Source organism: Polypterus senegalus, chromosome 1 (assembly GCF_016835505.1).
Source record: "Polypterus senegalus isolate Bchr_013 chromosome 1, ASM1683550v1, whole genome shotgun sequence".
In the NCBI taxonomy this organism is placed as follows: domain Eukaryota; kingdom Metazoa; phylum Chordata; class Cladistia; order Polypteriformes; family Polypteridae; genus Polypterus; species Polypterus senegalus.
The window spans coordinates 325517510-325545458 of NC_053154.1; the positions used below are offsets into that span (position 1 = coordinate 325517510).

Below are 27949 nucleotides of genomic sequence, written 5' to 3' on the forward strand. Positions count from 1 at the left end.
AAGCAAGTCCTCTTCTCACAGTTTTTATTCAGGACAGCATGAATTCTTTAGGCATGAACTCCAGAATGCATCTGTCATTACAAGTAAGATGTTGGTGTATCTGTAGCTTGGTCGATCGCGTCAAAAAGATAGTAACGATAGTTAGACTTGTGTCTTCTGACAGCTTTAGGCTGAAGTCCTCGTCCTTGTCCAGGACTTTCCTATGCCTGTGGAATGGATCAATATTCAACTTAAAAAGTCCATTTTCATATTGGTATACTGTTGCTATGGAGGAATTCTACAAGTAATAATTCTCATATTCTGTGGGGTTTAAACATTGTTGAACCTGGTAAAGAGCCCGGTATGTTCATTAGTAAGTCAGTGGCACACCTGCTAAGAGAAATCCATATACCTCAAAATACTGTACACCGCAGAAAAATAGAACTCAGTATTGTATTCTAGACTTCCATTTAGCATGAATCAGTCGGAACTGGGTTTCATAACCCTAGTCAAGATTTTCTGTTCTCCTGGTGTTTGTGAAGTTGCAACTCCTTTTTTTTTTTTTTTTTTGACCACTCACAGCACTGGCTGCCATACTCCGGTCTTGACAAGATACAATGAGTTGTATCTTCTGATATGCCTTGTTGAGGACACCTGAAGCACTAAACTATTAGTTGACTAACTTCTCTGTCTGCTCTACACAAGTAGTTTTATCCTTGACCCCTTTTCCAAGCACACAACCTTAACTGACATGTTTTTTTGGAAAGTATCCCATTCTAAGTACTACCTGTGCTCCTTCCCTGTATGACAGGCTCACACCACCATGCTGTTTTCAAAGCCACTTGGATCTTTATTCCCATCCATTCTTTCTTTCTCCTAAATGCAAGCACATCACAGCCTATTGGTGTCTACTTTCCTGCCTTTAATGTCACTGCCGGAGTGATTAATTATATGTTGGCGTAATAAAATACAAGATGGCAAATGTTTACTCTTTCTTATTTTTATTTTAATGTTTTTAAATAAAGACAGCTTTAAATTGGCTGATGTCTTTTCCAGGGTTGTTTTTCTTGCACCCAGGGCTGCTGGGATACTCTCTTGACTCCCCCAGCTACCCTCAAATGGATTAAGCTGGTTTGAGAATAAAGGAATGAACAAACATCGTTTAAATTGCCAGTGAATAAATATACAAATTACAATGTTCATAAAGAAAATCATGTTCAAGGGATAACCTTGTTGGTGTCAGACCTATGATTTCTGTAAACGCACTGCTTAATGTTGTGTAATAAGCAGCATTTTACTTATTTGAAGATATTACAAAACAAAAACTAAGGTTATGGGTATAATTTTTGATATACTCTAATGTATGAATATACATTTTATTGTTTCATGTGATTTGTTTCAGTACTACTTTCTTTTTTTTAATTAAATAAGAATGTAATATTCTTTTTGTATGTTGAGAGCACAAAGATAATTTTTTTTAATTAAAGTGGGGGATTTGTGTCTTTTTTTAAAGATTACTATTAAATTGTCTACCATAAGGAAAATCTAATGCACTACTTAAGGAAAACCAAATCTAATTGTAAACTATTAAATGTGAGATTTCATACCTTGATGCTCTTAACATATAAATTTATGGTGATAACCTCTGAAATGATGACAGCATCCAGGCAATGTACGTCAGCAGTGGCATCATGCAGTAGACATTACCTTGGAAGGCATCATCAGTTTAAAATTTTGGTTGTTTTCCTTTCATTACAAGCAGGGAACTGTGTAAACATTTGGCAATCAGGCTGGTAATTAATGAAATTCTTAAAGTCTGCAAATGTCTGTGCAGAAATGAAAAAGGATCAAATCTAAAGGTGTCTGTAATAGCAACTGGGTTGGGGGGAAAAAAGCAAATTTCTTGTACTATAGCCAAAAAAGGCCAAAATATGTTGGCAAGGTAAATTTATATTAAGCCTGTTATGATAATTACCTTTAAGGGGATAACCACAGTAAAATGCCTTATTTACATTTACTTTTGAATTCTTTCTTTATGAGCCCTGATTCTTTTCCCTCCTTTTGCATGTCATGTATTCCCTTCACAATATTGCTTGACTAATTATTGAAAGTTCCAAACTCAATTTCATTTTTTTCCTGCCTACTTGCTAAATGTTAATGTTTAATATTCTAACCCCTACTGTATTGTGTGATGCTCAAAAGCTAATAAACCGAATTAGAAGCCGTCTATAGTTGCATAAATTACAGGAGGAAGAATGGCACCTGTGGTGATCTGCTGGTGTAACCGGTCTAATCCTGACACAACTGGTACTGCATGAAGGCTTTCACATAGCCATACATTTTATTTCAAAGTACATCTTTGTTATAAATGTGCAGGGTATATTTAAGGGAAGATCTTTTGAGTCAATATTTTTAATTGTCTGTATTAACATGGCCATTGTATTTGTCATTTAAATGGAATCCAGCTGTCTGGTTTCTGGTGAGCATGGGATCATGAAACAAAAATGATTTTTGAGCCACTTCAGATTTTGGTCAAGTCTACGTGATGTGAGTGTAAGTAATATATATGCAGTGCCTATAAAAGTATTCCTCCTTCTTGGAGACTCTTGTGACACTGACCCAACAGAAGAAGATTTCCGCTAAGTGGTCCAAGTTAATAGCAAGTATAAAACAGAAAATGATTGTTGTATAGTGAAATATGAAAACTCTTAATAGGATGAATACTTTTTTATAGGGACTATAACAAGATGTTCTCTGACGAAAAGTGAGGCAGACTAGCTTGAGGAATACAAGTAAATGGTGTGTTTGTCAGTTCTACTTTAACTCTAAGAAATGTTTGTCGTGACAGGCAGTCTGCAACATAAGCCATTCTGTACCTTTTTAGCCACATGTTCTTCCACAATCCCTTTCATGTAATGTGTATGTAGTATGGCAGCATGCACATTTGTGTGTGATGGAATATTTATGTATACAGCATATGTGGTCTAAATATTCATAAACTCTATGCTAAATAAATATTTTAGGGAGGTGAAGACAAAAACCCATCCCAACAGTTTTCATTGCTACTTGTCTCTTAAACAAAACAAGCCCTTATGCTGCCTTTTGCCTCTTTCAGTATCTTGCATCTACAACAGTGTAAATTTTACTTTCTTCTGAAATACAAGCACTTAAAATTTACCCTGATATCTGTGTTTTAAAGTACTGAGCAACATGTCTGATTAGAAAACACTGGTCCAATCTAAAGGAAATATAGTTATTTGTTTCTCCCTCTGCTCACCAGAAACTTGACTATTTTTGGACCAATTTAGACAAAGGTGAGTGATGCATCGGAGACTATGTAGAACAAATAAGTGCTAGAAAATACTATACAGTTTATCATCTTTAATATTTCTAGGCAAGGCTAAACTTACACCGCCACACTGCTTGGAATGCACGTATGCAAATAATGTTTAGTTCAGTTACAAGAGTAGACTAACCACAGTTTGGTTGAAATGAAAATCTAGGAAAATCTCTTATCACCCAGCTTGGCATTCCCCAGCTTTTATTTTCATTTCACAAAGTGATATGCTTATATTAATTTAATTAAAGTTAAAAACTTTTGTATCTATTACCAAAATGAACGATTTACTGTTTTTAACTGCACACCAATTACCAAGACACAGTTATCTGTGACCATTTTAAAAGCACAGTTATAGTAGCATCAGTCTACTGAGGCAGAACATTTTTCTAACCTTTGAAGTTTCTAACCTTTCCTCGGTGGTTAGATGAATTAACAGAGTTTTTGAAAGCGTTTCCTATGAACGATGCTGATTTAGTGTTGCGTGTATTGATAACAAGCCCATTAACACTAAAATATGTAAGAAATCTCAGGAGTTAATGGGTCTCTAGATTCTATTTGACGCTAGCACTCCAGATCAAAACACCCCTTCTCTCCCAACTTCCAGCCTCATTTTTTCATACTACATTTATAGAAGCAGTTTAATGCTGTTAACGGAATAAGATTTTTAAAAAAAGAACACGAGGAGGGTACACATTGTACATGATGTAAATCTGGTTGTTACACCAAGTGCCCTGAGTGCTAGGATGATAGGAGCTTAAAAAGAGCAGGATACCTTCTTCCTGTTGCTGTAGTTGCCCAAACTGCAACATATCTAATGTCATGTCAAACCCATTCTAAAGCAAGTGCCTTGAGAAATTTTAGTGGTTATCCACCTGAAGTCAAACATGATCAGGCCCAGGCAGTACTTGGATGGGAGACCATCTAGGAAAAGCTTGGGTTACTGCTGGAAGAGGCGTTGGAGAGGCCAACAAAGGGTGCTTACCCTATGGTTTGTTTGTGGATCCCAATTTTCCAGTGCAGAGATGAGGACACTGTGCTGTACAAATGGCGCCATTCTTTGGATGACATGTAAAACCAAGCTCCTGACTATCTGTGCTCATAAAAGGTCAAAGGACATCCTTCATAAACAGGATGTACAGGTGTACTCCAATGTCCAGTCTAAATTGCTCACTCATTCTGACCCTGTAATCATCCCCTGTTCCTAACTGTCTCTCTCTCTCTCTGTCGCATCCCTTCATTACCTAGTAGTTAATGTTTGGTGAGCGTACTGGTGCAAAATGGCTTCCATCGCATCAGCTAGGTGGGTAGTAAACTTTGATGGCGGATGAAATGGCTCACCACACTCTTATGTAAAGCAGTCAGAGTAATTAGAAAAGTGCCTTATAAATTCATAAAAGTGCTAAGTATTATTTTAATTTAAAAACTTAAATTTGGCAGGATTGTATACAGTATCTATGGCAGTATGTATCTTCTAAGAGGGGACATTTTAATATATCTGTATTTTGGGGTAAAACAACCACTACAAAAAAACTCTATCCCCAACTATTAAAAAAATGTTTTGATTGCATTAAAATTGCTGAAAAAAAAACTTAGCTGACCCTACGTGCTGGTTTATGCAGCTGAAGACCACCAACAGTAACAATTGGCAGGGTGCACAATTCTCGCAATGACCAATAGGGTAAATGGATAAGATGAAACGACTTCTGGACAGGAAAAAGAGATGGGGTCATGTTTAGCATATCGAATAAGTTGTGAAATGGAAGGAGGAATAGTCGGTGAAGCTCGTGGAAGATTTGGTTAATAAACGCAGGTGCTTTGTTTTGTGGCTGTGACCTTAAGTGTTGCATTACCAGAAGCAAAAATAAAAAAGAGGCGGCAGAGAGAAATAGAGGGGGATGTGTTGTCCTCAAGTTCAAGACAAGCCTGGAGCAACAGTTTAAATGCTGGCGTAGCTCAGTTAATGGGTACTTCACGGTCATTGGGAGAAGAGTTGGACACCGTATATAGTTGATGATATTTCTTTTCACTTCTGAACAATCCTTACTTCTCTCCTGTTTTGAGCCTCACTCCCTCATAAAAAGTTCTTCCCTTGGTTGTCTACATTCAAGACTCCTATGTCTCCTTTTCTCTACCCACGACAGTACATTTCCTGGGAGAAAACAATCCCAAAACTAAAAACACTCTGTTCATTGCATGGGCTGTGCAGATGTGCAGCCTGTAAATGTCATTGCTGTTTGCATTAAGTTAAACCAAAACATGATTCAGTGTGAGGCCTTTACTGCCTGGCTATGGCTTGTAGTGTAAATCTATATTAATAAAATTAAATAAAAACAAATCACGAAAAATATAGAAGCTTGAACATACAACTGATGAAAAACACAAAAAGGAATACTTGAATGAATTACTTTGACGAAGGAAAATGTTAAACATCTAATAATGATAATGCCCAAAATTCCTATTATTCCTACTGATTCAATTCATAAGCATGTAGTTTACTGTATAATTGTATTTTTCAATAACCATCAACAAACGCCAAAGTTGGTCACAAGGTAAATAACAAATTCATCATCAGGAATGTTTCACTCATGGGCAATTGTATATAGCATGTTGAAGAGCACACACCTCCAACAACCTAACAGTATTAGTTCTTGGTTTAAAAAAAAATTATAAATATTGTGTACGTAAAAGTAATTAAGTTACACAGAACTTCTGATACCTCAGATTAACCAATGGCGCTATAAGAGAGACCCATTATTGCCTTAGTAAGTTTCCCAAATGAAGCAGAGCTATTCTTAAAAATAAAACCAAAGTGTATTGTACTTTTGCATGGAGGGGAGTTGTGGTGGACTCCAAGGTTAAGGAGATTGTTAGCTTTCTGAGGGGCAGATTTTCTTTTCTGAAAACAGTTTATCTTAATTAAGATTAATTGTGCAGCTGAATAACACAAATACAAGACAAAGTTCAGTTTCTTTAAGCACAGTATTATAATATCAAATAGAGAATGGGAGTAAAATCTGAAATGTAATGTTAAATGCACACTTCAGTTTGCAGCATTTCCCTAAATGATGCATTTAGGATATAATTGAAAGTCCAAGAAAGCTTTTGCTTTACTAATAATAAATGCAAGGCTAGCTCATTTCCCACCACATTTTGTAAAGAGAGTGGGAATGCAGTGCTTTTGTCCTTTGTACAGTTGTGGATTCTAACACACTCTACTGTTGTGAATTAATCCGGCCTTACTTTAACAAGTTCTGTTGAGCGCTGAGCATGTGTGGAATGATCAACATGTCCCAATGTGTGCTTTCTTTCTGACACCTGCTGATTATCACTCCTCAGCTTTGACTCACTGTTGTCTCTTTACAAGTAGGTAAAGCTGCAGCCAGAAAGGAAATTATTAGGAACAAAATCAGGGCGATTGGAAAGATGGCCCGTGTCTTCTCCGTTCTCAGGTAAATGAGTCTGTGCCTGCCTAAATATTTTGGTTTGCCTTTTAAGATCTGTATATTTGAGTGAAAATTTTGTCTATTGTGACCATCTGAAGTCACCGAAGGACCTTGAAGTTGCTGCTGTAATATCTGAAGAAAATTGAGAGATTCCAGTTTGGGTCAAAAACACAGGCTTCCATATTTTAACACTAGAAAAAATACTTGTACGGTGTACAGAAATGTTTTGTGTATGTGAAATGGAAAACCTACTGTAACAGTCGTGACTATTTATTTGGACAGAAGATGTTGCTCATATTCACCTGCTTTCACTCCGCTTATCCTCATGAGAGTTGCAATGGCAACACTCTAAGCTCAGATGACCGGGTTCCAAGGCATTTCAGGAAAAATCCCAGCCACTTCCCCACCAGTTGAGATGCATAAATCGTATAGTTTTTGCTGAGTCTTCTACCAGTGGGCAATGTCTTGAATGCCTTTCGTAGAAGGCACCAAGGGAGCATTCAAACTACATACCCAAACCACTGTAGCTTCTGTATATATTCTCTCAATCCAGACAAGCAGCAGTTCTCTTGTGAGATCCTGTTGTATTCCTAAGCACTTCACCCTGTTACTGAAAGTCAGCACAGGAACCTTTATTTGGCTGCTTGTACTCACAGTGTTGTTCTGTCATGACCTTACCTGAGGGTTACAATGTAAATTGATTTGGGGGAAGAAAGCTTTTTCCCAGGACTTAGATACTGCTTGACTTCCACAGTCCGTTACAGTAAGTCTACGAAACTGCTGCTGCTACACCAATTCATTATTCAGCCAAACTTCACTTGTGAAAAAGACTAAGCTGTGCACCAGTAGACACCAGAGGTCACAGTCTAATAAGCCCATGAGACAACATTATCCACAAATAGTGGTGATGTAATCCTTAGTTTCCCATACTGCATGCTCTCCATTCCTTGGCTGCAGTGTGATATCCTGCCCATGAAAATCATGAGCTGGAAATGAGACAAGAGAGGCACCCTTTAATGAAATTGAATCCACTCAGAGCATTTGGACAATGATCTGTCTGCACAAATCACAGAAATAAATGGCGTACAGCAGCAGCCCTAGAACACCCATGCTGTTGAAACCCCTGCCACAAGTTGACGTGTTGCATAGTTATAAGCTTTTCCAGATCCACAAAGCACATGTTGATGGGTTTGGCCAAATTCTCATGACTCCTTAATATACAGTTAGGTCCATAAATACAGACAGAGACAGAGACGACTTTTTTCTCATTTTGGTTCTGTACATTACCACAATGAATTTTAAATGAAACAACTCAGATGCAGTTGAAGTGCAGACTTTCAGCTTTAACTCAGTGGGTTGAACAAAACGATTGCATAAAAATGTGAGACAACTAAAGCATTTTTTTAACACAATCCCTTCATTACAGGGGCTCAAAAGTAAATGGACAATTGACTCAAAGGCTATTTCATGGGCAGGTGTGTTCAAGTCCATTGTCGTGTCATTATCAATTAAGCAGATAAAAGGCCTGAAGTTGATTTGAGGTGTGGGGCTTGCATGTGGAAGGTTTTGCTGTGAACAAACAACATGCGGTCCACGGAGCTCTCCATGCAGGTGAAAGAAGCCATCCTTAAGCTGCGAGAACAGAAAAAACGCTTCCAAGAAATTGCTACAATATTACGAGTGGCAAAATCTACAGTTTGGTACATCCTGAGAAAGCAAGCAAGCAAGCACTGGTGAACTCAGCAACGCAAAAAGACCTGGACGTCCATGGAAGACAACAGTGGTGGATGATCACAGAATCATTTCATGGTGAAGAGAAACCCCTTCACAACAGCCAACCAAGTGACCAACACTCTCCAGGGGTCGGCGTATCGATATCCAAGTCTACCATAAAGAGAAGACTGCATGAAAGTAAATACAGAGGGTGCACTGCAAGGTGCAAGCCACTCATAAGCCTCAAGAATAGAAAGGCTAGATTGAACTTTGCTAAAGAACATCTAAAAAAGCCAGCACAGTTCTGGAAAAACATTCTGTGGACAGATGAAACCAAGATCAACCTCTACCAGAATGATGGCAAGAAAAAAGTATGGAAAAGGTCTGGAACCGCTCATTATCTAAAGCATAGCACATCATCTGTAAAACATGGTGGAGTCAGGCAGTGTGATGGCTTGGGCGTGCATGGCTGCTAGTGGCACTGGGACACTAGTGTTTATTGATGATGTGACACAGGACAGAAGCAGCCGAATGAATTCTGAGGTGTTCAGAGACATACTGTCTGCTCAAATCCAGCTAAATGCAGTCAAATTGATTGGGCGGTGTTTCATGATACAGATGGACAATGACCCAAAACATACAGCCAAAGCAACCCAGGAGTTTATTAAAGCAAAGAAGTGGAAAATTCTTGAATGGCCAAGTCAGTCACCTGATCTTAACCCAATTGAGCATCCATTTCACTTGTTTAAGACTAAACTTCAGACAGAAAGGCCTACAAACAAACAGCAACTGAAAGCCGCTGCAGTAAAGGCCTGGCAGAGCATTAAAAGGGAGGAAAGCCAGCATCTGGTGATGTCCATGAGTTCAAGACTTCAGGCTGTCATTGCCAGCAAAGGGTTTTCAACCAAGTATTAGAAATGAACATTTTATTTCCAGTTATTTAATTTGTCCAATTACTTTTGAGCCCCTGAAATAAAAGGATTGTGTTAAAATAAATACTTTAGTTGCCTCACATTTTTATGCAATCGTTTTGTTCAACCCGCTGAATTAAAGCTGAAAGTCTGCACTTCAACTGCATCTGAGTTGTTTAATTTAAAATTTATTGTGGTAATGTACAGAACCAAAATGAGAAAAAAGTTGTCTCTGTCCAAATATTTATGGACCTAACTGTATCTGTGCAACAGCAAGTGGCAGTATTCTGGCATAGGCTTTCCGAGGAAGGCTAAGGAGTGTGATTCCTCAGTAGTTATTATTTTCTTTTCTTATTTGGCTGTTGTTACAAGTTGCCTTGGATGAAGACATCTGAGATGCAATTGGTTACATTTCTTCTTTTTTTTTTTCTTTTTCAATTGGAATACAGGCAGGTTAAACGTCTTGCTCATGGTCATGCGGTGTCAGTAGCAGGATTTGAAGTCCAAACCCTTTACCCGCTACATCACATTGCCTGCCCTACTAATTGGAATTCACCCTCTTGTCCAAATTTGTAAAAACAGGGCACCACCACTCCAGCACTGTCTTAGAAGAGGTATGTTAACCAACCTACCTCCACAATATGCAGAACTTTTAGGATTTCTAGTTGGATTTCATCCGCCTACGTGACCGTACCACTACAGGACTGTTTACTCAGACACAGAGCTGAAGACATCGTTTAAGAGTTGTTCAGAGTACTCTGTTCAGCTGTCTGCATTTCCCCACCTGTGCCCAGAACAGGATGGACAATATCCTGCCTACCTTTTTAGTTATCAGATGGTTTTCCAGGGTGTTTACAAAGCTGACCCAGAGTCATTCTCCATGGCCTCACCAATCTCCACCTTACACACAGGCTTTCACTTTGGCCACTGCTGAAGCCTTTTTTTTGGCTTACCATTACTGCTTAGCTCGATCTGGAGAAGCTACTGGTAACACTGCATGGCAGTCATTTTTCTTCAGCATGTCAGCATTTCTTACCACTGGTGTCCACTAATGAGTCCCTCGGCTACTGAGGTCTTAACACCAATTCCCATACCTTTACCAATATACAGAAGTGCTTTGAAAGTGACAGCTGCCCACTAGTTGTTCCCAGCTGTTCCTCATTACTAGTGATGAGTGAAACAATTCATGTGAAATTGAATTTGCAGTAAAACTCATTATTCCACTTCACTCAAAAGTTTTGCAAGATGCATCACTGCCTACAGCAAAATTTTTGCCATTCACACAAGAAGAAAGGTGTTTAGTTCTTGTCTGGAAGTGTTGACCTGCTTTAGATCCAAGTCCATCTTTCTGTTATTTAATATTTCAATAAAGAAGACATTTTGTTTAGCTGTCAGCCATGTGTTTTGCTGATTCTGATGGTACGATAAGCTTGGCAGTTGTTATGACATTCATTGTGATCAATTACAACAAGTAAGGTTGTGCGGTACTAGAAAGTGCAGAAAAGCTCAAAATTGATGTTGATACAATAGAAACATTCCATGAATTTCCATACCAGAAGTAAATGTCATCTTTACTCCCAATCTTTAAAAATCCCACCATGCTTCATCTTGATCGGGACTTCAAGAGGCACCCGCACCCCGTTATTGCATGGACATAATCAGGACTTCATGGGATAAACTTGCATGCCCCTCGTCCTTACTTGCTGGTTGACCTCCTTTAGAACTTCAGACATCATTAATGCTTTTTTTTTCCTGGTAATTTTATGGTAACCCAAATGATTTTATTTTTACCTATTTATATTATTACTTATTTATTTTTACTTACTTTTTGAACCACTTCACACAGTGTCTTTTTTGGCCAAGGTATTCTATACATTCGATATTATTACCCGTATACGAGATGTGTTTCTTGTAGTGGACTTTTGTAAATGGTTACCTGTGAGTAGGATGCTATGAGTAAGTAAGTATTGTAAGTATTTGTGTTTCTCTTTGTATAAAAGTGTTACTCATGCTAGACTGTTACTGGTCTGAAATGAAAGGTAATTTGATAGATGGAATACACACACTGATGGCCCAAAACATTGAGCCCTCCAATGTGAAGTGAATGGTGTCAACAATCTTGTAAAAGCAGCGCATGTCAAGGTCAGGGATAGATTGGGCAGTAAGCAGACATTTGGTACTTATGGAGGATGTTTTGAGTGAATAAGATGTGGGCAGGTGGAATGACTTGAATGACTTTGATAAGGACTTATGGCCAGATGACAAAGTCAGAGCAGTTCTGAAACAGTAAGGCTTGTGGAGTGCTCAAAGTCAGCTGAGGCAAGTGGTCTAAGGAGGGAAAAACCCCAAAATATTGGCAGGATGTTGGGTGACTCATTGATTTGAAAGGTTATGCCATCTGGTACAAACGAAGGAAGGCCTACTGTGGCACATTTTGAAGATAAAGTTCATGATGGTTCTGGAAGTAATGTGTCACAACAAACAGCCACGAACCATGTTGTGTATGGCACTGCATAGGCACAGGCCACTCCGTGCTAGCTCATGTCCACTGTCGAAAGTACCTACAAGGGCACATCGGAACTGAACCTTTGGATCAGGTGAAGGAAGGTCACCTAGTCTGATTAATCCTGTTTTCTGTTGCATCATGTGCCTGGGTACGTGTTTGTCATTAACCTGGCACCAGAATGCACTGTGAGAAGAAGACAAACTGATGAAGTTATTGTGATGCTTTGGCAGTGTTCTTGGCCTGGGCATTAATTTGGCATGTAGCCTCTACCTAAACATTGTTGCAGACCAGGTACACCACCTCATGGCGACCATATTCCCCAATGGAAGTGGCATCTTTCAGTAGGACAATGCGTTCTGCCACTGTGCACAGTGTTCGGGAATGGTTTGAACAACATGATGAAGGATTGAGCATCTGTAGGATGTGTTAGAACAACGGGCCCAATCCGTGGTGGCAGTTCACATAAGTTGGAAGATCTGCTGCTAACGTCCTGGTGCCGTATACCACAGGACACCTTCTTGGTAGCACATGGAGCAACAACAGCATATTATGCAGGTAATGCTTTGGCCCATCAGTGTGTATTAAGCTTTATACAGTTACAATGAAATTAGAAAGCTGCGTTATCAGAGGTTAATTACCGTGAAGCCAAAACACAAATACTTTGCACTAACCAGTTTATAAATTGGTCTTTCTGTGCATTACAGGAACAAAGCAGTGCACTGTTGTCCTGTGTTTGGTTTTGTTGTTTAACAGTTGCCCTGTGTTGTCGTTGTGCGCAGAGAGGAGAGTGAAAGCGTGCTGACGCTGAAAGGCTTGACTCCAACCGGGATGCTGCCCAGCGGAGTGCTGGCCGGAGGACGGCAGACTCTACAAAGTGGTAATGATGATCCTTCCTTGCAGCTTGCTGTGCCTCCGATGGACTGGAGCACCTCTCACTCTCTTGCTAGCAACACACCTAATGCATGCTGGGAATTCCTTACGGTTTTCAGTTCTTGTCTTAGTGGCTGACACTGAACTTAACTGTTGAATGTGTTCAGGCATCCTGTACTAGAATGTGCACGCCTGACCAGGGTATACAAGGGAAAGGCGACGAGAACTAAATTACCGTGAAGATTTAAAGCTGCAATAATGAATATGCAATTATCTGTGTTCCATCTTTGTCTGCTCACCAACCTCCCCATGTCTGAAACAGAACTACTATGTACTGTAGCTGCCCCCCTTGATCTGAAAATTCAATAGTTAATATTTGTTCATGACATACGGTGAGGAGGCCAAAAAAAACAGCTGGAATGGAAATGTCCACAAGCAAAATGAACCCATTTTCTTTTATACCCTGGTTTAGAAATGCCCAAGTCTGTGCCCTCTGCCATTTCCATGTAATGTGCTCTGTACTGTACCTTCAAAGTGCAGCCTTCCTTCTGCTGTCTCTGTAATGTCTTTCCTCTGCACATGTAGTAGCTGTACGGACTCTTTGTCTTCCGAGGTGTCAGTTGTTTTGTCTGTATAAACTGTCAAGATGCCCCGTCTCCAATGCTGTGCTCTCCTTTCTGTCTTTACCTTTTTTTGCACTTTTTCCACATTTTGCTCACCGTCGTTGCTTAAAATCTCCTTCAATATGGCAGCCTTCAATGGGCTGCAGCTAACGGCTGTGTCAAAATGTTCCTGGGAGATTTCCTAACTCCTGGTTGTGTGTGTGTTACATGTAGATACACTGGCTTGGTTGCTTCAGTCTTGTGTGTATGTAAGCGAGTGTGTGTGTGTGTGTGTGTGTGTGTGTGTGTGTGTGCGTGCGTGCGTGCGTGCGAAGTCTTGTAAGAAAGCACCGTTATACTGTTTATGAATTATGTGTCAAGATTTTTATTTATTTATTTATTTTTTGCATGGAAAATAAAACAAAAACTTGAACTGTGCAGTGGTATCTTTTTAATGTACTTTTACTAAATCCCTTTAAAGGTTTCTTCCTTCTCACAGCTCTCCAGGTCGCGTATTGTGTGTGTGTTCAGGGGTCTACTGCGGGGAAGTCCTCTCAGTGTCCACATAAAGCAGAATCTCGTGATTATAAAACAAATGCTCTTTCCAGACCTTCTAACAGCTGAATATGTTTAAAAATATTTGGTGGCAGGCTACTTACCTTCTTCTTTTGGCTGCTCCCATTAGTGGTCGCCAGAGTAGATCATCTTCTTCCATATCTTTCTGTCCTCTGCTTCTTGTTCTGTTACACCCATCACCTGTATGTCCTCTCTCACCACATCCATAAACCTCCTCTTAGACCTTCCTCTTTTCCTGATGCCTGACAGCTCTATCCTTAACATCCTTCTCCCAATATACCCAGCATCTCTCCTCTGCACATGTCCAAACCAATGCAATCTTACCTCTCTGACTTTGTCTCCCAACCATCCAATTTGAGCTGACCCCCTAATGTCCTCATTTCTAATCCAGTCCATCCTCGTCACCCCCAATGCAAATCTTAGCATCTTTAACTCTGCCACCTCCAGCTATGTCTCCTGCTTTCTGGTCAGTGCCACCATCTCCAAACCATATAACATAGCTGGTCTCACTACCGTCCAGTGCAGGGAGTTGAACAAAAGGTGACGGTGTGTCTGCCCTGCTCCAGTGCTCTTGTCACACCTCCCGAGTGCTCAGCCTTTGTGTGACTGATGATGGACTGTAAACCTTCTGCAGCTGACACTTGAACAGGTAATTGGAGAAGCCAGTAAGTAGTAAGGAAACGAGAAGAAGAAAAATGTCTTCTATCATGTATAGCCTTCTGCAATGCCCGTGCTGGGTTATTTTGCGCCCTAGGCCAATTAGTGCGCCAACCGACTGCTTGGTAGCCAACCCTTGCAGCTGGGTATGGGTGCCCCACCCCATATGATTTGCACTGTAGGTGACTGCCTAATTCGCCTTAATGGTGGTGCCAGGCCTGGCCATACATGTGTACAATTGTGCTATGGCTTGTCACATTTATAGGTGAATGTAGATGAAAGGAGTGCACATCGCCATCATGTCACTTCGAAGTAGAGTCTCCTCCAAAACTGCTGCCACAGCAAGGCCACTTCACGTGCTTTACTGGCGCACTAAAGACATTCGAGTTTGAGATCCAAAGATGAGTACGAGCCGAGAGTTCAGGATTTCAGCTTTTATGTCCTGGTATTGACATCTGGATGTGTTAAACAATATGTTAGATTGCACTTTTTGTAGAAGACCACCCAATTTTTTAGGTGGGTAAAAGTATAGGAACAGATTGTCTTAAAGTCAGTAACACTTATTTTTTGGTTACTTGCTTGCAATAACTACATGAAGCCTGCGACTCATCCACGTCACGTTTGTTACTGCAGCCACTTTTAGTTGTCGTTTTGTTTTATTTTTTTCTCCCTTCAGTTTAATGCCAGTCTAAAACCTCAAAATAAAGTAAGCAGTAATCTAAATGCAGACCCCCTTTGTTGAGTTGGCATACTGTTTTAGAGATGATTATCTTGCTGCATGATGAAGTTCCCCTGTGATGACCCTGGTTGGCTCCACGCTCCCCAGTTTGCTCCTGAGTGCCTCTTGAACCCGGAACAACCATTACATACCCTAGGATGAGCCGGACAAATGAGAGCACACACAGTCAACAAGTTTATTAACAAAGTGTTCAAAAGTCCAGTACAAAGTTCTTCAGATGGTCCGTTAGTAAATACGTCTGTCCAAAAGTGTCAAGTGGGGATTAAAACCAATCAATAAATAACTCCATTAAAACAAGGTTAAGATCTCGGGCAGGTTTCTAAAATAGTCACAAGGCCCAATGCCATTTTCTAAAATCTGGTGTCTCCTCATCCGCCATATTAGTTTGGATGTGCTTCTCTGTAAATTGGCAGACAATACGTTTCTGTAGACTTCTGCATTCGTTCTGTTGCTACAATCATGAGTTACATCATCGATAAAGATGAGCGAGTCACAGCCATGTAAGCCCAAGCCATGACACAACTGCCACCACACGTGACAGATGAGTGTAGATGTTTTGGATCCTCGGCAGATCCTGTCATCCTCCACGCTTTGCTAGTGTTTCATTTGGTCTCCTCAGTCCATAAAACTTTGTTCCAGAACTTTCTACTGATGAGTGGCTTACATCTTGTGGTATGGCCTCTCTGTTTCTGCTCTCCTTAAGTCTTCTTTGAATGTTGGATTGTGATGCCTTCCCTCTCTGCCCTTTAGAGGTGGTTGGTGATATTTTTCTTCTCCGCCTCACAATTTTTCTGTTATCAGCCACTGCTTGTTTTCCATGGCTGACCCGTTTGATGTCTGTTGCTCAGTACACCACTGGTTTATTTCTTTTTCAGCACTTCACTCACCCCGGGTTTAGTTAACCGGGTATACAGTTTAGAGAGATTGTTATTTTCATGTAGTGAGTGAGTTAGTCCCCCTCCCAGGGTGCATTACATGCCAGCCACTTGGCGTCTCTGCCTCTCGCGTTGTGACTGAACGCACGCTAAGGAGATACGGACGAATCAGCTGCTGGCTTGCTGCGCTGCGCATCGATCACTTAAAAACCTGTACAGCAGCTGCCCTTTTGTCTCACTTCCTTGTCTCGCAGGACGTTAAAGTGTCTGAGAAAGTCACGCCTTGACCCAAGATTTTTTTTTATTTATTATAATACAGTAACGAGATATCCCAGATTGTAGTATTGGCTTTGCCCAATGTGTGTGCAGCGCCTCTGATTGACCTTCCCTCTCTTCTCAGCTTGACAATGGCTGACTTTTCTTTCTATAGACAGCTCTCTGGACTTTATGTTGGTTTATCCTTTTCTACAACAACTGCACCCCTTGTGTTATTATGGGATACTACAGCACAAGGCTTAGTGACAGAGCTTAGGAGGCTAACAGCTTTCCTGTCCTTCCACTCGATCACAATCTCTTTGCCACGTGGACACTGCACCCCGCTGCAGCTTAACTCGACTCAAGTTCACAAGCATATTACGGCAGTCTGGTCGTACAGCGGCGTATGCATCAGTGTCGTTACCCGTGTCGATATCTGATGACCAATCCACACTATCGCCTGATGAAACTAATGGTTCACTTTCAGTTTGTCCTAAAACTGGTTGTACAGCTTCTCGTTGGCACACCATTGTGCTCTGGTTACAGGCTTTGCCCCACTCATGAATGTTGTTGGTTACCTTCGAGTGGCAATGTGCAAAGAATTTTTTTTTTTTTTTTGCACCATGTTATTTTATCCACTAGATGGCAGCAGACTACAGTCCCAAGTGTCACTTGGTCTTTACGCTGTACGTTGGACCATAAGCTACACCCTGCGAGAAACCCTGGGCTAACCATTTTTACACAGAATTCTGAACCTGAGAGGGTCTTGGGGCCAACGCCAAGGAGGTTAATCTAACAGGACACCTCTGGGTAACAGGAAAGCCCTACCTGTCACTTGTTCCTATTGTAATTGCTCTTCTAAAAGCTGAGTGGTCTGCTACAAAAGGAGCTATCTTCTGTGTAGTTTAACAAATCTGGATGTCAGTACTTGGAAATAAGAGCTGAAATTTTGAACTCTCGTCTCATTCGTATTTTGATCTCAAACTGAGTGTCTAAAACAAACGAATTGTCCCCGTTGCTCCAGTATTTTTGGAGGGGGCCGTATGCTTAGCACAGAGCACAGCTGGCATTGTGTTCATTCAGCACTGAAAAGGTCGGCTTTTGTCGTTATACTCACAAATAAGACGCTCAGAGGTATGCCATGAGGCCAGGGTGCCCTGCTTTTTATTAAGCTGACTGTTACTGAAGAAGACGATGGTGGGGCAGTGGAGAAAACCTTTAAAGTGGAGCGTGATTCTTATTACAGTGAGCAGTCCTGCACTGAGCCTTTTGTATTGTTAGTTTTAAGGAGCAAATACAGCTTATTTTTTTTAAAGGAGTTAACTAGGAAGATGTATTACACTTCAGTTTAGAAGATTTGCAGTCTGCCTTTACATAATTTAAAACATGAAAAGCAGCCTGGCCCAAAAATGTCACAAGATGGCTTTGACTGTTCTTTAGTTGGCTATACCCAAGGCTGCTGTCACCAGCTCCAAACTTGTCTGTACCCACATAAATCTTGTCTCCACTGCTCTAAAACATTCTGCATTTATAAAGGCATTGCGTGTAAAATATGGGGAGATGGCAGGCGAAAGAATCTGGGGCACATGCTGGTATAGACACACATACCGCTGTGTAAAAGAGGCCATCTTAAAAGTAAAGATGGCAAAGCAGACTGGATCACTTAGTCACAGGGGGGCAGGACCTGGGGACATCGCACAACACACTCACACACACAAAAGCCCCCTTCCAACCCCACCCTACCGCCGGGGCATCTGCTTGTTTCAGAGCTGTGCCATTTACAAAGTATGCCCAGCTTTGCAGGTCCTTCATCTGGAAGGAGTGAGCAGTTCCAACCACGCCTGTTCATGTCACATCTCCCTGATCTCCACCTTTACCTTTTATAAAGCAAACCCTTGGCAATTAGTGTTGATCAGCGAATTTCACCAAAGCATTACTTGCAGCGAATTGGCCGAGTCCGCCCTTGTTGGCTGAATTATTTACTGATAATTTGGACAGTTTAAGTGAAGTTTTTTTCCCCAGTGCCCCATAATGCTTTGCGAGACCAGTGTGACATCCCCCAGGGCTGTAACAGCCATCTTTGGAAGAGTACATAATGCTGATCATTTGCATTGCAGACTCTGTGGGATTAGTTAGTGGTAGAACAGGTAAGCAAATAATGCAGGGTCTCAAAATGTTCTTTTTATGAAACATATACAGCATAAATAACGAGTTCTCTCTGCTTGTCAGTAAATGTGAAGGTCCACGTCTGTATAACAGAAGGAGGCGGGTGACCTATGTGTGTATAATTAGCCACGTGGAGCCTGATGCCAAAAACACAGGAGACTGTGAAACAACAACGATTACAAAAGATTTATTACCATTTACAAGACATTTCTATCTTTTTGATAGAAGAAAAAGTGCAAAGCATCAGCATAGTTTGGAGAGCGTTCAGTGCAACTTCAAAAGACCGCTTCACTCGTGACACACCACACTTTAAAAGACCTACACATTTCTTCTCACTTCAGACTACGATTTCAGCCTTTCCGCTTTTATTTTGATGAAATCTATGAGTGAACGTCTCTGACTGCATTCGTTCTTCTTTGGTGTCACAGAGGCAAGGTGGTGCAGTGGTTGGCACTGCTGCCACACTCCTCAGGTCACCTTTTTTTTTTTTTGCCACAATAATCGGTCCTGTATAGTTGGCCGTCGTTTCCCGAGCCCTCAGTAACACTTTAAAGATGTCTGCACCATCGTAATTCAGTCAAATCTAGTTCAGTTAGTCCCTCCCCACTGACTTCAAATGCATTTTGACGAGTTTGGTGATATTCGCAAACACTCCTGTGATATCTCCGAACTCGAGGTGAAGTGAACACAACTGAGTTTGTTTATCACTACTTGACAATTTGAATTTTATTACGTTTCTGGACACGTCCAGCAGGGGGCGTTAGATCAAGAAATGGGAAAGCTGGATTTATAGGGTCACATGTCCAGTGACATTCTTACTTGCATGTGCTAATCAACGTGCAACACCCTGTCTTGCTGGCGCCATGAGTAGTGAGTACAACTACCTTACCCCAAAAATGATTCTTCATTATTCTGCACCTTCCTTTTGTGAATACAGGAGGTCCTCTGGTTACAACGTCTCGACATACAGCGTTTCGAGTTTACAACGCTCACTCCCGTAAAAACTTAAAAAAAAAATTGAGACGTGCGAAGGAATTAAAGGTAAAGATTTTTTTTTACACTCATTTTTTCTGTTACTACAGTACAGTACAGTAATCCCTCCTCAATCGCAGGGGTTGCGTTCCAGATACCCCCCACCACCCCCCCACCCGTGATAGGTGAAAATCCGCGAAGTAGAAACCATATGTTTGTACAGTTATTTTTATACATTTTAAGCCCTTATAAACTCTCCCACACTGTTAACATTATTAGAGCCCTCTAGACCTGAAATAACACCCTTTAGTCAAACGTTTAAACTGTGCTCCATGACAAGACAGAGATGACAGTTCTTTCTCACAATTAAAAGAATGCAAACATGTCTTATCTTCAAAGGAGCACCGTCAGGAGCAGAGAATGTTAGAGAGAGAGAGAGAAAAGCAAACAATCAAAAAATCAATACATGCTTTTAAGTATACAGAAGCACCGCGATAAAGCGGCATTTTGTAGAGGAGCCTCCGTGTCCTCTGTGCAAACAGCCCCTCTGCTCACAGCCACTCCGTCAGGCAGAGAGAGTGAGAAAGATAGAGAGAAGCAAACAAGCACCGCGCGGGAAGCATATCTTATAGCATTGAGGAGTTTTAGTTAATATGTAATACGTGCTCTGATTGGGTAGCTTCTAAGCCATCCGCCAATAGCTTCCCTTGTATGAAATCAACTGGGCAATCAAACTGAGGAAGCGTGTAGCATAAATTAAAAGACCCATTGTCCGCAGAAAGCGGCGAACCAGCGAAAAATCCATGATATATATTTAGATGTGCTTACATTTAAAATCCGCGATAGAGTGAAGCCATGAAAGTCGAAGCGCGATATAGCGAGGGATTACTGTATATTTATGTCCTTTTCCATTTTCTGTGGCTTAGTTGCGTTTTTATGTTCTAGATTATGATTTTGCAAATGTGTTAGGATAGGTAAGTGACTTAGGCTAGGGTGTGTTTCGACTTACACCAAAATTCGGGTTACATCACTGTCATAAGAACGGAACTGCGTCATAACCCGAGGACCCCCTGTAATGTTAAATCTGTATTTAATGTGCGTGCATGTATATGTGTGTATAATATATACTGCATACATAGGATAAAAACTGAAATGTATAGGAGATTTCATAAATATGATTAGAAGTGCTCTGTATAATGGTAGTTAAGGTTTTGTGCAGTATCGCCTCAAGATCACAATGGCAACAAAATCTAAAGGCGACCAGACGGAGCAGGCACAAGTTCCAAGGGTGGACAAATACTTAAAAGTCCCAGACTTGTGGTGCTCCCACGGGTCTGGGGTTCAGTGTTTGTGCCATTTTATAACTTTAAGATAACAGTGTGTTGGTAAAATGAACCTAACAATGTTTAACAGGGAGCTTTGTTCCCTTTTAATCAAAATCTCCAGAAACGAAGAACTTTCTCAGCATCTCTCCTGGCAGAGCCCAAGAAATGCCTTCTCACAGACTGAGACAGTGTTAACAGTCAAAGCAAAGATGAGAATATGTAATAAAAAGGACAAGCAAGCAATATTAGAATAAGTAGAAATAAAATACATTCTAGGCAAAGAAAGCTGCGTTTCCCCATTTTAAATAAATGGGGTCGGGGAGGGAGGACTTTTTGGAAGCAGGTTTTCTGATCCCTGTCTGGGTTTCTACAGAACACAAACTCTTGGTAAGACTGGCACTGGAGCAGCAACTAATGGGTGGCGCACCTCTCCTACCCTCCAACTTTGCCATATGATTGGCTGCCAGGCAGCAGGAAAGTAAATCCTGGCCACCCGATTGGCTGGCTGATGCACCTCCCATCCCCTAAAACTTGCAACACTGCCACATTTTAAAACGAGAGCGTCACTGACTGGCACCATAGTTAGCCAGTCTTTGCCTGCAGTGTGTGTGCTCAAGTTTCAATTTACAAGAATATTTGTTGTTTGCATCCCAATGACAAATGAAGAGTGGTACGTGAGAGTACCCAATAAAAAGGTAAAAATAATTCAGTTTAAAACTACTTTTTGTAACTTTAAGGTTTTTTTGTGTGCGTTACTTTAATATTTTGTGTGAAGGTTTTTATATATATATAAAAGGAAACTTCACTGGCACCCCTAAACACAAACCGCAATGAGACAGAAAGCTCATCATACCCCAATCCAGCAAGGCACTGAACGCGTTACCTAATTTACTTGAGAAGAACATGACATAGCTGTGGTCAGTAGAAAAGCTGTTGTATGCTTATGAGGGAGTCCACCCATCAGCCCCAGCCACCTTCTGCTGCCTGATCAGAGTAGCTGCCCCAGTGTCAGTGCTGGTTTTTGGGTTGTTACCCACTCCTTACATCTCTCTGAAGCGCCATCTTTAAATTGGCCCATCAGCAATGTACTGTACATGCACAATTTTGTGAAAGTCAGTCGTTTATGTGTGATCAGCGAACTAGCAGCCAGCTTGCAGTTTTATTTCTATTGAGTAAAGAATATTTCATAAGCAGGAGTTGTAGATGGGCACAAAGCCTATTAGACAAACAGACCATAATGACATACTGGATATTATTTGAACGTCTGGCTAGCAGCACTACGTACATATTAACAGTCAGAAAATAAAAGCCTTTGGTTCTTTAGTGCAGTTTAGATTTTCTGCAATGAGAGTTGCACATTTCCACACGTGTGCTTTTTCTCCACTTCATTTTGCACTTAATAAGCTGTTAATCTCCATTCCATATTCAGCATTATGATTATTATTTTGATTTTTATATTCAGCCTCAGTGCATTTTGGTAAGACAGGAAAAGCAAAATGTCCCGATGGAGCCGGTCTTGCTCAGAAAATGTATTTGGACTTTTTGATGCCAGAATTAAAAAAAATATATATATTAAAACTGTATTATGGGGGTGTCATGGTGGTCCGTATCACTGCCTCACAGATCCGGAACACCAGCCTAGTCATTGTCTGTGTGGATTTTCCTATCGTGTTCCAAAGTCACTCAAGTTAGGTTAACTAAAGTGGCCCAGTATGGGTGGGTTTAAGGATGTGCCCCAAGGTGGTCTTGTATTAAAGCATTTAGGATTCTAAGCTCTGCTACTCCTGCGGCCTCTCATGCAGAAGAGCGTCTGTCGTGTCCATGCTCTTTACATTGTAATGGTGGCTGGCGTCTGCTAGAGCATACAAGGGTGTTTATTAAGGTTTGCCCACTAATATATATATATATATATATATAATTTTGATGGTTTGGGACTACTGTATGAACTTGATGTGGTGGTCTGCTCCTAGATAAGAGCATTTAATATCCATTCCATAAACAATACAGCTATTTTTTTTTCCTTTCCCAAATAGGGTTTTGAATGTAATTACTGCAAACTAAATTGTGAAAAAAAAAAAACCAGGAACGCGAGTGACAGGCTTTGTCATTGTCTTTGTTTTCTTTTTGGTTTCATGGCAGCGTATTTCTGGTTTTTATGACTTAAGTATCTTGTGGGTGCCAATTCCTGTGCAGAGAAAAAAAAACTCAAGTTCCACGTCAGGGGGTCCAGCTGGTTTGAGGCCCCAATGACTCCACCTCCGCCCCTCCCAAAGTTGTTTTTTCTTTCCCTTTCTTCATAAAAACAGCAGTGACCGAGGAGCAGACGTTCACGTACCGCGCTGAATGGAGACGGCAGCTGCTCACCTAATGCTGAGGCCCTGCCCTGCAGAGCAGTTGTCCCATTTATTACGACTGTGTTTTTATTTTAATGCAGGCAGTAGCAGATCTTTCACATTATGGTTGAAGTGTATTTATTAAGTGTGAAATGTCAAGTGCATTTAGAATGTCCTTCATTCACTTTCAACTCTGCCATATTATGCTTGTCATCTCTCATTCATTTTGCATGCCCTGCTCACTTGTGCAGCCACCGTTGAGGCGCTTGAAGCCAATGAAGGTACTGTATGCTTAAAACATCTCTGCGGCTTGGGGGGACGGGGGCGTTGTAGGATATGCAGCCGGCTGTGAATGTCTTGCGTTTTCTGTCTGCATGTCAGCACCCGTGCACGGTCATTCTTAGCTGCTCCACTTTCTTTATTTTTATCCTAAACCCTATGCCTTCTAAAATAATGTATTTTTCTGCCGTGTGTTATTTGCATGATTATTTTTTTACACCCCTACTGAACGTGGCCTGAAGTTATTGCATGTAGAAGGCTCTTGCTGTCATTGTCAGAGTCTTGTGTTGTCTTTATGAGCCCCATCTGGCTATAGGAGTTCCTCCAAAGGATGAGACGATCACAATTTCTGGTTGCACCACTTCAGACTGTTCCTCATATCTTCCACCCCACTTTTCTTGACCACTTAAATCAATGTCAGGGTAGACTCTCCGAGATGGAGATGTACACAGATGAGCCAAAACATTTTGAGCACCTGCCTACGATGTTGGTACTCATCCCTGTGCCAACCATTCAAGGCATGAACTCGACAAGACCGGGCCCTGTGGTAGCCAGCAGCAGATCCTCCCGATTCCTGTTAAGCTGCACGTTTGAGCGGCTTGTTTCAACACTTCCTAAAGATGCTCAGCTGGATTGAGGCCCAAAGAATTTAAAGGGCAGGGCAACGCAACACCTTGAATTCCTAAGCATGTTCCTCCAACCCTATCTGAACAATTGGGGCAGGGTGGCAGGGCACATTATCCTGTTGAAAGATACCATGAAGAGGTGTAGCTGGATAGTAACAACATTTAGGTAGGTGGTACACATCAAATTAATGTTCCCATGAATGTCTGGACCCAGGATTTCCTACCAGAACATTACCCAAAACACCATACTCGTCACCCTACAGTGCATCCTGGTGCCATCTCTTCCCCAGGGAAATGACACATACATACCCATCAATGCATATAATACAACAGCAAACTGGATTCACCAGACCAGATGAACTGTGGCCATTGATACAAGGCATGATTCCAATGCTGGACAGGATTTGGACTGAGCACACTGATGGACTGTATGTCACGCCACACTACGCTCATAACCACCACTATGAGTCCCAATAGCCATTCTGTTGGTTTGTACCAGACAGGATTGACTTCTTGCATCAGTGAGTCTTGATTGCCCAATACCTGGCCACTGGTGGTTTGTGGTTTTCCCCTCCTTGGACCACCACTAGCAGTAGGTACTCGGCATGGGTGACCATGAGCTCTAATGATTAAACTCTTTTCAAAGTCACTCAGGTACACCTGCCCAGATCTTCATTCAGCACATCCTCTACGAGTCCCTACTGTCATCTCGCCATCAAGTCTATCCCCAAACTAGACACAGGCCCTTGGTACGAGACAGCTACCATCATTTATTTCATATGGAAGTGCTCAGAATGTTTTGGCTCGTCAATCTATCAAATTACTGTACACTTTAGACAGACGAGGGCCACTCTTAGCACTAATAACATTTTTAGGGGCATCACTGTGGGCTCACCATACATGCAGTGAAAAGACCAGCATGAGGAGCGACTTTCCACTAGTCTAGAACCTGGGAATGACCTCTTCATGTAGGCTCCTTGGATTTGTCAATTTAGTGATACTAAAATTCCACTTAAACATAACAATAAGCTATTAATATAGTAAAAAGAACAAATAATCTGCTGCCTCAGAAACATTACAATAAAAGGGAAGAACTGTGAAGTTTGTCCACATGCACATTCATTTATCAAAGAACTAGTCCACCCCAAAAGGTTTGTTACCCCATGTGTATGCATCGCTCACATGTTCATGCAGAATGGACAGAAAAAACGTTTCACATTTAGCAGAAGATCAGCAATGCTGTACAGTCGTAAACAACAAGAACATTTAATGTTACACGTGCTGTACAATCCACAGGTCTGTTATCCAGTTGTATGCTCCAAACAGACAAACCACGTGCCTGTGGACTCGGCTCTCCGCCCCCCATTCGTTTGTTGGGGGTCTTGTCTTCAATTCAGAAATTGACTCCTATTAGGATTTAGGTTTATGTTTATGATTTGAACAGTTAACTCTGGAAGTAACTAACAATATTTTAGCAAAAATTAAAAAACGTGCGTTTTGCACATACAACTGGATAACTGACATGGAACATGTAAAAAGAACAAACACAATTCTCCCAAAGGACATTTTTCACACGTCTGCCGTTGTACTGCACTGCTCATTATTAGCTTCTGTCATGTCAAACTTTTTTCTGTCCATTCTACATGATTTTTGTTTTCCTCGGCCACCCCTACGCAGTACATGAGGGCAAGTGACACATAAAGCTAAATTATTTCTGGGTGGTAGATACCTTTAGAGCAGGGGTGTCGAACTCCAGGCCTGGAGGGTCGCAGTGGCTCCAGGTTTTCATTTTAACCCTTTTTGTAATCCGTGACCAGTTTTCACTGCTAATTAAATTCTTTTCCCTTCATTTTAATAGCTCTGTTTTTAAGGATTCAATGCTATGAATTGATTTCTTTCTTCATTAAATGACAGCCAAACAGAAATGAGACGTGAAACGAGCCAACAGATGACCAGCTAAATTGGGGCTTCAAACTCCAACCAATTTCACTCCAGTCACTTTCTTAATGAGAAGCCGATTCTTGATGTTAATTAAACTCGTTATTTAATCCCATGGCTTGTTGCTGCTCTCATTCTGCCCGAGCAGACATTTACAAAACTGTTGATTTTCTGTTGTTTTCTAAGAATACCGTCAAGATGTTGTGATGACCTGAGCAGATTAACCTCTCTTTATTTTCAGATATTGTGTGATGGGCACAGGCGAGCTGGTCATGTGGCGGCTCATTTTGTGTCTCATTATTGTTTGGCTGCTAATTAAGGAAAAAGAAACAACTAAGGGGCCTGAGTCAAGTTAATTAAAATTAAGGCAAAGGAAGTTAATTAGCAGCAAAAAGTGGTCACTAATGAAGGTGGTGGTTACTGCGGTGTTCCAGGACTGGAGTTCAACACTCATGCTTTAGAGGGAAACACTGCAGATTTTTGTTTCTATATGGAGTGTTAATGGCATTTGATGATAAACAGTACCACATCACAAGCTGCCTCAAAAACTTTCCTGGATAGCTACACATTGTATACGAACAATGAGTTCAGACACTAGATGTTAGACATTTCCAACTACACAGTAATATGTGGATAACATCTAATCAGAGAAATCTGTATTTTGGCCCAGATGGCCGCAGTAGGTGAGGAGTTCCTAGCTGGTACTGCTTGCCGGCGAGTTCAGAACAGCAGCATTTGGATTTGATTTGTGTTTGTAGAATCTGAAGCAGAGGTTATTACCGATGATTTGACCCCCATCCCTAATAAATAGTGTATACTAAGAATAAACAGAGATTAATGTTCACATTTCTATTTCAGCATTAGTTACCCTGTAAGCTAGCTGGCTTGCCGCAGTACCACTTTCAGGTTGGCTGCACCCCTCGCCCAGAGCTGGTCACTTTACATTTTGCTCACAAGGCTGACTTGTCTGTAAGACCCTCCTTTCTGACTGCTTCCAGAATAGCAGCTTGTTCCTGTGGAGAGTTTTTGACATGCATGCTTTCAGTTTCGCCTTTTTTTTTTTCCCCCCATTACTCACTCATTCAATTTGCATTTTATTAAGCAATCCAAGGATTCTCACCACAGCATAAGATCTGCAGTTTTGAAGAAGCCAAGGGCCTAGACAGAATCAACGAGAGGATGCCCCCAAGGAGAGACGCACTGCCACAGGACTCCATCATTTCTGTAAACGCACCTGAAAGCAACGGAACTTGCAAGAATAACGGCCAGTGAGTGGGCTGCCTGTCCAGCGCCAGAGGAGCACGATGTGAGGGTGCCACCCTGCCAGCCAGCCCAAGGAGGAGGAGGACGACCTCCAAGGTGACTGACTTGCCAGATTAATCAGGTGGACGTCTGCCTAGTGTTTACACTGCATAGAGGCCCAGCTAAAGGTTACTTCGAAAAACTGGGGGGGGGGACAACAACAGAACTGATTTATTTTGCCTGTTTTATTTTTCTATTAAGTTGGGGTGGGGGGGGTATATATGTTGTGCAACTCAGTAAATAGAATGGTCTTAAGCATTCTGAGCTTCCCAGGATATGCTTGAAATATTTAAGGATGCCAAAACGGTTTTATTTAATCATTTGCAACATGAAGACCTCAGGTGTGTTTCCTTAAAACTGTTGCACTTTTTTTGTATGTAGAAAATGTAATTGATGAATGAACTGAACATGAATTGCATTTTTAAGTTATTTTAAAAGGCCTCTGTGTTGTTAATAAAATGCACTCTCCAGAATTGGAAGTAAATTAGCCTTGGACATTTATGCCAAATCTGTCAAGCTTTAACAAAAACGTCCGTGGGGAG

At 41.2% G+C, this 27949-nt stretch overlaps 1 protein-coding gene across 10 annotated transcripts in view; it reads left to right on the forward strand.

Moving 5' to 3' along the window:
- Nucleotides 1–27894, forward strand: part of LOC120515967 (serine/threonine-protein phosphatase 2B catalytic subunit beta isoform) — a 93840-nt gene extending 65946 nt beyond the window's left edge. For 3 of the 10 annotated variants that reach the window (XM_039737372.1, XM_039737385.1, XM_039737439.1), the window contains 4 exons: nucleotides 6684–6768; nucleotides 12672–12769; nucleotides 23514–23543; nucleotides 27208–27894. In XM_039737372.1, the coding sequence (XP_039593306.1) occupies nucleotides 6684–6768; nucleotides 12672–12769; nucleotides 23514–23543; nucleotides 27208–27377 (383 nt within the window). In that variant the 3' untranslated portion in view covers nucleotides 27378–27894. Of the gene's footprint in view, nucleotides 1–6683; nucleotides 6769–12645; nucleotides 12770–23513; nucleotides 23544–27207 lie in introns of those variants that run through there. The other 7 variants (XM_039737378.1, XM_039737401.1, XM_039737394.1 and 4 more) reach the window with 5 other exon arrangements.
- The last annotated feature ends 55 nt before the right edge of the window (nucleotides 27895–27949 follow it).